At 38.1% G+C, this 10,981-nt stretch overlaps 1 protein-coding gene across 1 annotated transcript; it reads left to right on the plus strand.

Annotated features, from left to right (window-relative positions):
- The first annotated feature begins 289 nt into the window (after positions 1-289).
- On the plus strand, positions 290-5,059 carry LOC145391953 (ADP-ribose pyrophosphatase). The gene is made up of 6 exons (XM_080266450.1): positions 290-389; positions 1,163-1,287; positions 1,959-2,054; positions 3,059-3,180; positions 3,475-3,684; positions 4,239-5,059. The coding sequence occupies exons 1-6, from the start codon at positions 336-338 to the stop codon at positions 4,478-4,480; spliced, it is 849 nt and encodes a 282-aa protein (XP_080122576.1). The 5' UTR covers positions 290-335; the 3' UTR covers positions 4,481-5,059.
- The last annotated feature ends 5,922 nt before the right edge of the window (positions 5,060-10,981 follow it).

Raw genomic sequence — 10,981 nt, forward strand, 5'->3', positions numbered from 1 at the left:
AAGTTAATCCCTCAGCTAATAAGAGACTTGTCCCATAATCATCCTGTCATATTTTATCCAACTAAATCAGTCCCATGCCAGCTCCACAGCCAGATGGTCCAAAGAAATAACTTTTCTCTTATCTGAGTATAAGGCAATATCTAAAATGTAGCATGGTATCTGGCTACTGAGGGACAAAAGATGTTTGGGGCAACATTACCATAATTTTTCTTATTCACTGAATTCTTTAAAACTACCCTATGTACTTATAACACAAGCTTTTGATTGTTTCAGGTGGAATGACCTGTACTGCACATAACCTCACTCATTTAAAGACGTTAGTTACATTGTCAGCCATGCAGTTACATTCTAACTGTGTTGGAGGTTATTATCCACGTACTGATAACAAGGTGAGAATTATCATTTTTAAAGAATGGCAGTAAATTACAGCTTCACAATAAATATACATATATATTTTTTTTTTGCATGCCACTACTATTTCTGTTAATCCATTCACCCTGCAGTCATCTCCCCTAAACTGAATAAAATCATCTGGCATTAGCCAGAATTTTTTTCAAAGTTTAGGTTAAAGGGATTAAAAGAGAATACAGTACTGTATCTGTAACCCTTTCAGCCTGAGGTCACCTTTTCTAAGCTTGACAAAAACATCTGGCATACCTGGACAGTTGAAAATAAAATAAGAGGTCCCTTAGTTTATGAAATTAACGGCAAGTGTATAAAAAATGCAGAGTCGATAGAAAGAGAAAAAATATATCATCAGTAGAGGTGACTACTAGGACTTGACTCGGTAAAAACTGGCTGTCAAGAGGTGACAAATAATGAGAACTGGATGTGGTTTAAAAAAAAAAAGTTGCATGGGATTGCATTTGACAGGAAAAAATTATAATGATCCCTAACCTCTTGCAGTCCTGATGATAGCATGGTGTTGTCAGGTCGGAAGGTCAATTTGTCTTGTAACCAAGGAAACTCATGTACCATACCTCATAACCGAGATTCATCAAATTTCATGCAGCTATTATGTAGTATTAAAGCTGTTGGAGTGGGCCAATTCTGTCACCTGGAAACAAACTACAGTATAAAAACAACTTGACTGCAGGTAGAAAAAACAAATGTCCAAAGAAGTGACTAGGAACAAGGACTTCAGTGAATCCCCTATTTGCAGGTGAAAAGAGGTGAAGTTCCCAAAGGAATGGTGGCGTGGTCAGAGCCCTTCAAAGACTACAAACCCACATCTTACACGGCACCTTCTATTTTAGCTGGACCTTCATATGCTGACCCAGTTATAGGGTAAGTTGTCCAGTAGTGTGATATATAAAGAATGGTTGATGTTACATGCCATGAATGTGTTCCAAAACTTGCAACTTTTTCCTTATATTTGGTGCTGTAAATTTTGTGAGAACTGGTAGATCAGCTGTATAGTTATCTGTGAAACTTTGAATGACAGTATCTTTGTCATTTACTGAGGAATTAACAGAAAAAAAGGAACATTTAATGAGAACTTTCATGCTAATATGACAAAATCAAATGGTTTCACACCAGCTCACTTGCACTGCTTAACCATGCTGTTGCACTGAGAAGACAAAGTTTTGTCTTCATTGTCATATACCCTGCATGCATATCTTTCACAACAATAAACTGATGCAAAACCTGCATAAAGAAATGTTAATTTCTGGCCATTTTTTGCACACTGAGGAGGGTCCTAGGGTAGGTATGAGTTGTCACCCTTTGATGCTGTCTTGTATAAATCTGGAGGCAGGAAACACCAAACCTATCTCTCTTTCATCCTGTCTGTTGGTTGTGATCTTTGCTGATAAGTTCATTGGCCAGGTTGCTACTTATTTATGAAACTGAACCAAATAGAAATTAGTCTCTGAGAGTAACATGCACTTATAAAGTTTTGCCTATCCTTACTCTTTATAGAAAAGCTTGAGCACATGAAACAATATTTTATTTTGCAGATCTCCAGGTTTTAAACCAGCCTGGAATGCCTTGGATGGCAAAGTGAATCGTGCTTCACATGAAGGAACATACATGATAGTGGATGGCTGTCCGAGGTATGTGTTTCTGTTACTGTAATTCAAATGACAAACATAAAAAAAAAAAAATTGTTGTTGCCCTCGATTTGCACTTAAAGATTTTTTTTTTAAATCTTAAAATCATAAGTCAAAAGCTTGCTTCAAAGTTGTTTCTCATAAAGCAACATTTTGACGACACATCCTAGATTATAAGGCCTGTACTGTATTCTTGTCATGGTAAGGAGGCTTCCTGTCAACTCTTCCTTGTCAGTTTGTACCTGTTTGTGTACATTAATATATACAGTACTTTTATACTGTTTATGCAATCTATAAAAATGGTATAAAAGAGTATATTCTGGTGAGATAGACAAAAATACACCGTCACCCCTATATGACATATTGTTTGACATATTTATTGTTAAGTTTAAAGTATCAATTATCCATTTTTCAGCTCAGTATTGTCCCTTCAGGAATGCAGGAGTCTAGGACTAGGCTGCTCAGTCCAGAGATTTAAGGCTGAAGTGACCAGTGGCTCATTCCAACACCATTACATGGACAATATAGGTTACCTCAACCACCCCTTGGAGTTAGACCTTTTGTGGCCATATCCAGTTAGAGCATTTTAACTTACAAGATCACCAGGTATCTAAAAAACTGTTATGAAGATAACAGGGCAAATACACATCAGCACACAGCACAAAAGCCCACTCTTGATATCCCTATGTACAGTTCATTAAAGAAGTCCCATAAAGATGAAAGTACCATACAGTACTCAAGTGCAACTGGGATAAATCTGCACTGAATGATAGGTATTGCATATCTGTATTAAAGTTTGATTTATATCTAGAAAACTGATAAGCTAGTTCCCTGTTTACGGCTCTAGATATAAGGGTAAGTTGTGATATTTTGAAATGTCTACCCAACCTATATCACAGACCACTTGTAGCTTAGTCAGAGGTGTTAGAAAGCCTCCTACGCCCTCAAGAATATGATCCTTAATGAGGACTGACTGTATCTAGTGTAATATTGAAACTGATTTCTAGGAATCCCCATGGGCGCACGGGTGTGGTTGGGCGTGGCTCGTTGGGTCGCTGGGGGCCTAACCATGCTGCTGATCCTGTTGTCACTCGCTGGAAGACTCTAAATGGAACCAAAGCTGTTGATGGTAATGATTCAGCATTTACCATAGAGCATCTTGTACTTTGCAGCATTATGTGATGCAGTACAATACAGTACCATAGTTGTATATATACTGTACAGTACATTTGCCTCGATGCTACGTTATGTGGGAACTCCCAGCTGAGTGTTCATGATATTTATATTATATTTTTTACTTGCTTTCTGGATCTTGCCTCATCCCATCCTTAAGTAGGGAGAGGTCAGGGTGATAATGATAATATTCTTTATGCGTATGTTTCTTGAAGACAGCATATTACTACATAATTATTGGTTTCCTCAGACAAGACTGGCAATCCAGTTCTTCAGTTTGTGTGTATCCAGCGACGGGACTGTGGTGCGTGGGCCATACCAGGTGGCATGGTTGATCCGGGAGAACGTGTTAGTGTCACACTGCAGCGAGAGTTCCAGGAAGAGGCTCTCAACTCTTTAGAAATGACACCACAGCAAAAGAAACACACGGAACAACAGCTAAACAATCTCTTCAGAGGAGGTGTGGACTATACCTAAGCTTACTGTATTATTATCTCTTTATAATGAAATGAAAAAATGTTCTCAGCTCTTTACAAGCACCCTAAGACCTCTGCAAAAGAAATACACTGAACAACTAGAAAAAAATCTTTTCAAATGAGGTGTGAACTATACTTAGGCATACTGTACTTATCAGGGCTGTTGAGAATCTTTCCATCCATCATCCAATCCAGTACTGCCCTATCAGGAGTGTAAGGGCCTGGAACAAGGCCACTCAGTCCAGATATTAAAGGCAAGTGACCAGCTGCTTGCCCTCAAGTGGTATGGGTATTATGTGAACAATGAACCACTAATTAGACCTTTATGGGCAACATTCAACTGGAGCAACTTAACCCACACCACCACCAGGTATCTAAAAAATTGCATGAGGGCAATGAGGCTAAAGCACAACATCAGTACACAGCAATGACTCATCCTTGATCTCCCATAAAGGGAAAAGACTCAAGTTCAACAGGGGGCTTCCCTATGGCCTTATGACTTAAGATACACGTGACCCATCGTATCTATGTATTGCAGGTGAGGAAGTATACAAGGGGTATGTGGATGACCCACGCAACACCGACAACGCCTGGATGGAGACAGTGGCGTACAACTTCCATGAGGATAACCCAGATGGCATCCTTCACGGCATCAAACTCCATGCCGGTGATGATGCTCAGGCGGTCAGGTGGCAGGATATAAATGGACAGATGAACCTTTATGCCACCCATAGAGATATCATTCAGAAAGTGGCAGCCAGGCTAGGAGCTCACTGGTAAGAGAGTAGATTTTCTCTCTCCTGAGGAGTTAGTCTGGTATACTGGATTTATTTCCACCTGATGGAAGTGCGCCACTCCCAAATCTTGAATTCTAAAGAAAACATTCTTTATTTTCACTTTTGATAAGTTACTCTTGCATATTTTTTTTTCCCACAGGATGGAACTGGGTCAGTTCCATAAATTGAATATTGTACAGTATGAAGTTGTGGCTGCATGAGTTTGAGGTAGGAATGAGTTTCCTTGGTTACTTATCAAACTGACCTAATTTGACTACACTTGACTATCAACCAAGCAGAAAGGAATCTTTGTCAGGTTAAAGTAAATGAGTTATAATAAAATCAACTGACAATAAGTCTTGCTTACATGTCAACAGAGTGCATGTAAGGGGGGCCATCTTGATGTTTTGCCCATTTGAGAGAATGCTGCTTCCTTCCTATGTCCTCATCTAAATAAAGCAATAAACATATCCACTTGTTACAGGCATAGGTATAGCAGAGAAGACATTGTAACTGGGTAGGCTTAAAGACATTCATTCATTAAGTAATGTAACTGCTGCAATCACTTTCATTTATATAAATAATTCACCATCTATTTACCTATTAGACATCCAGTCCTTTATTGCCCCAACAGGAACGCTGGGCTACTCTTTGTACACAGTTAAGGAGAGTGACACAATTGCTTACCTGTCAGTGACATTACTTGAGAAATAATCCCCAACTACCCTTCAGATGTAAACCCTCATGGGCAACTTCCAAATAGAATACTTTAACTTAGACCATCAGGTTTCTAAAAAGTGTATGAGTCTAGGGCAACAGCACTAATGCACTACATCAGTATCCAGCATGAAGGGCCACCCCTGATCTTCCTACATGCATCAAAGAACTGTCCCATTTTGGGGGAAGTACTCAAGGGTCATGGGCAACCAAGTTAAAAACAAGTAATGTAACAGTTGTTTTTGTTATTATGGCCCAAGGGTCATCTGATTATCAACATGGCAGACTACAGGCTGAAGCTGTCCTTCTCCTGTAGACCACCAACCTACTTTTGGGGGATAGTCAAACCTGTGGGATGGCTATAACTAATCGGCAGTTTAGTTGTAGCAGTACCATCATGTGAAGATGTCCCTCTCCTTCACCTGCAATGTAACTGAAAACAAAACATTAGAAAAAACTTTATTCTGCCCATCTGATATACAAGAACTACAGTACAGTAATATACTGAAACCCATGTCTACAGTATTTTATGACAACAGCTCCACTAATTCCACAACTTGGACTGATGGTGCCAATTTACTCTTAACTATACACAATTATGCCAGCTTTTGTCTACAAGGAGCAACACTGCACCATTATCTATTAACTTATCCTCTGGCACTGTACAGTACATGCAATTTCTCACAACCAGTCTATGCCATGCACATACAGTACAGTAAGACCTAGAAGTTTAACTAACCAACTTTAAAAATACTGATTGGGTAAACTTATGCTTCTAATACTGACACACTGGACACTTCAGTCAGTTGAACCACTTTGGTTTAGTGATGTTTTTCAGTTTATTTTTCCTGCTGCCTGATGATTGTTATCACTTTACGACAGACTTTTTGAGCTGAAGTCATTAACGACGGCTATATCTAACCTCTCCAGTTTGAAAAGTCCCTCCTATTCTAAACAAAATTGTCTGGATGTAGCAAGAATAAAATGAAGGAAACATCACTGGAGTAAAGAGGTTAAGTACATATGATCTTACTGTATTTGTTATTACACTCATTCTACATGAAACATATGGGTCATATGCAATCAAGTTCTGCCACCTGTATAAAAACTTATGTAAGTAATATGATGCTTTAAGTCTCCTTATTACTAAGTACACTTAACAATACTCTACAGTAATGGTAACCTAAGCTTTAAACTGTGTGATGTCATTTTATTTCACTTTAAAAATGTGGTATTAGTTTTCACCAGTTAGTGTATCCAGAGATTAACCCATTTATTACACTTAAAAAATGTGGTATTAGTTGTTACCAGTTGTTAGCATATTCAGAGATTAACCCATTCAGTCTTATATTTCACTTCTGCTGCCTATATGTGATTTTACTCAACTTCGGAAAGACCCATTGTACTGATGGAGTTAATGAAGGCTACATCTATCCACTCCTGTTTGTAAAATCTCTCCCATAGAGAATATATACATCTGGTAGCAGCTAGAACAAACTACAAAATATATAACCAGACTGAATAGAGTAAGAAAAAAGCTAATTTTAATGCTGTAAAGTAACTCGTTAGAGAGTAAAATAAATCTGCCTGTCTAGTCTTTGTCCTTAGGGCCAAGATGTAAGACAGCACTCAGGCTCCAGTACTATATGAAATGTTTACTGTGTGGTTTTCTTTCCCTAACACGTAGCTTTTGCACTAGTTAACTATCTAACTGCAAATTACCTAGTTTCCATTTTACTTTGGCTAATGGCAGATAATTTTACTATGCTATGCTCAAACAGACCTTGAACAATTTAACTGAGCTCACAGCAACTCATAATGGTCAAAGGATAACACACAAAATTATCCAAGAAACAACAGATTTGGGGAACTAGTTTGTCTCTGATTCTAGACATAAAGGATGCGCTCACTGTAAAGCCAAATAAATATATGATTAGCATACAATGCATCATAATGCTTTAGGTATTAAATAATTCAAACAGTTCCTCTAAGCCCACTCTTATTAAACACGTCAACTCATATTATACTGCTTATAGTATCATGTAACTAGATGTGCCTTACATGCAGTTTACCATGTTAGTGTCTTAGTGCCTTTGGTAACTAATTCAGGCTGCAAAATTGGGTAAGGGGCAGAAACTTTTCAGAGTTCCCCTCACATCCCCTCCTAAGTTATACTTCACAAAAATCCACCTGGTCTTCTGTGAACTGTCTATCAGAACTGGTTTTCGCTTATGAGATTTTTTTATTTTGTTCTATTAGAAGGCTCATAGCTGCCTTTGATAGTCTGGATGTGTGGGGAAAAGTTCCACAATGATACTCGCTTGTAAGTGATACCAAAGGAGCAACCACTGTGACTGTGTTGGTTCCTATGTATGCATCTATGTTTATGTAGGGGTCTGTGTTATCATAATAAAATATATCATCAATGCCTGGTCAAACTTAGGTTAAGCAAGGCACATATGCTGTGTGTGGGTCTGGGATGAAATTATTAGTTCTGATGCAGATCGAGTAAAGATAAACGGTTCTGGGCAATGGTCAAAATTCAGGCTGTAGCCCTATCGTATGAATGCCCGATCTGATTGGGACAGAAACTGGCACATCCATTGTGTGTGGGTATGGGATGAAGCTATTTGATTTTTTATTATGCACTCCAGTTCTGGCACCACCAAGTTGGTTCCACACTCTGAGTGAGGAACCATTTCCAAGCTCAAACAGACAGGGTGTGGGGTTTAGGCTGTTAATTTTACTTCCACTCGCTCTTTTCTGTTAAGTTTGATATGCACACACATCATTAAACACTGGTACTGAATTTTCATGTATTGTTTACCCCTATTGCACTATAATTCTGCACAATGGTATGTATCATCATATCAGTAAATTAAAGCTGCTGCTTTTGTGAATATCAAACTATCATTACCTCTAAATTAGTTATATAATGTACTAACAGTTTTATCTTGCATAATGAACATGTCTAGCTACCTCCAGGTGTGTCAATTACCAGCTGCACAAATAATAAAATAAAATATAATTAGTTTTTCTATAACTACTTACACTGTAAAAACACACTTACCATACTATCCTACCATTGCAAATTCAAAGTAATATCTGAATAATTTTTGTATCTCGGTCAACTTATCTACTTTTATATTCACTTAAAGTACCAAATCTAATAAAAATTACTTGCATTTGCTGCTTCTTATAGTTACTGTACTTACTAAACATCAGCTACAAAAGTATGAGCCCTACAGTATATGTCTCCTTATTTCAGGTCACAGGCCTGTAAAAAATAAATATATATAAAGAGAGGGAGGGAGAGAGAGAGAGAGAGAGAGAGAGAGAGGAATTCAGGGGCCAGTATTTATATATATATATATATATATATATATTGAAGTCCTAACCTAACAGATATGGGTACCTTTCCAGATTTACCTTTTTCAACCTTACCATGCATTTGCTGGTTAAACTGCTACATTACACAAAATACATGCAAATCCAGAGCAATTAAGACCAAACAAAGGGAATGCTGGAATGGTGAGACACTGAAAAAGATATTACTGTACTGCAAATGTACAGGGCAAGTGGAATGTAATAAAACAATGCTAAAACTACCACCTTATAAAAACTACTAACTTATAACTACTTTTCTTATCAAAGGATTTGGGATTAATTGCTGTACAGTATGTGCAAGCTACAAATACAGTAATTCTCATTTCATCTCAAAATCATGTCTAGCATAAATATGGTGTGTAAAGATACACAGGAGAAAAAAAAAAAAACAGTAAACCTGTTGTTGTTGTTCAACCCCAATCTGTCTGAGTCAGCAGACCTATCACTCACAGGTAAGCAACTACAGTCCACCCTCGTATAACACAGCTACTGTAGACTGACAGCAAGCCACAGTACACTTCTCTGCGTTATATGTTTCCAATATAAAGGGCTAACCTAGAATGGACATTTTCCAAAGTCACCCTTTTCACTCCAAATCCCACCCAAACCCTCCAAAAAACACCCAACTGACATTCACACTGGTACTCATACACAGGAAGTTATTAAAAATACATAAGGAAGGTTCCTAGACATTAAACAAGTTTAGGTTACTAACCTGACTGGCTCTGCTGGCCACACTCGCTGTCCCTGGCATCCCCAGACCCTACCTCAGATGCGAGCATGAGGCGGGAGACCCAAAAAAAACACTGGAGGATGCCCCCAGCGGCCAATGGGGGTATACTGTATATGGATGTAACTCATGCGACCGATCACAGTGCACCATTCACCTGACATCATCAAGCATGACATTTGCCTTTCAGCGGGTCATCTGAGCTCCGACACACAACAACTCGCCATGGTATACTGTATATTTTTTGGTTATAGGATACCACGTTATACGAGGGAGGACTGTACTTCTGTGGGGGTGTCCTTCACATACAGTACAGTACATACACCATGCAGGGATCCAGTGCCCCCTTGCAGCAGACAACACCTCACTAGGGTCTGGCCAGAGTCCTTCCCATGTGAAGGTGCAAGGAAATATAAAGAGGATTGACTCCTGGGTGGATGCTGCTGCTACTCCATGCAGGACGCACAGCACCACCATGTGTAGGCTCCTTGTCAGCACCTCAGCAAACCTGTACAGCAGATAAATCTGCATAGTTTGTTCTAATTTACAGAGAATTACTGTACCTGTAATTTAAACATACACTAAACTATTAAGAGTAAGAAATCATGTGACTAGATTAGAGCAGTGTTAAAGTGAAAAAGTTGAATCAAAGTCTTGTGCCAATTATAGAAAAAAAAAAAAAATCTACACAAGGAAATAAAATTCTAAAACACACAACAGCTCTTTCTCACAAAACACAGACAATTATTAAACATAACCTCTAAAAAAGATATCAGGTAGTGTCTAATTATGTGCTGTGTCAATTATTTGTATGACTATCATAAAAACTAACCTGTTTCTAAACAAGAAAATTCAATTCTCAAACACACACAGTTCATTCCCACAACACATACAGTCCTTAGGCATAATCCTTCTTAATAATGATGGCAGGAAGCCCCCAGCTGGTTTGTGCTGAATGATTTGTACAAAAAACTTGAAAAAAAATATATATATCTCTCTCAAAACAGAAATGAGATTCTAAAACACAAACAGCTCATTCTCACAATGCAGGCAGCTCTTCAGCATTAATCTTTGTTCAAATTTCAGAATGCACAAAATTGAAGTTTATGCTGAATGATTTTTATGAGATTAAAAAAAAAAAAGGAGAAAAAAATCTCTACAACTACATGAGGAGATCAGATTCTAAAACACACATAGCTGCTCATTCTCACAATTCATACAATCCTTTAACTTAAACTCTACAGATGATCTCAGGATGCACCCCAATGAAGAGACCAGATTTCTGCAGAGCAACAGGTTAACATGAACATAAGTATGGGACCAGAATCACAACACATTATGAACACCTGGCAAGCACATGAATATGGTACACAAAAATTACTCTTGCTCACTCAAAAATATTTATCAAGAGGAAGCCCCAGTTAAAATCCAATCTATACACTATGGGATAAGCTACTGTCACCTCAGGAAATGTGCGAGAACTTTTTCCTTAACTGTTCATTTTCCCTATTACACATTATTATTCCCTTGCATATCTTTTTTAACGCCTTCTGTTTCATGACGTATCTTTATATCTTATTATTTTGTTCTTGTTACCACCAGATAATTTTATACCAGAGACATCTCAAGCAGTGACAGGGTTAATGAAGGGCTTATGTAACTCCCCTAGTT

Source organism: Coenobita brevimanus, chromosome 20 (assembly GCF_032717465.1).
Source record: "Coenobita brevimanus isolate Jiangsu-jjx chromosome 20, ASM3271746v2, whole genome shotgun sequence".
NCBI classification, from domain to species: Eukaryota; Metazoa; Arthropoda; class Malacostraca; order Decapoda; family Coenobitidae; genus Coenobita; species Coenobita brevimanus.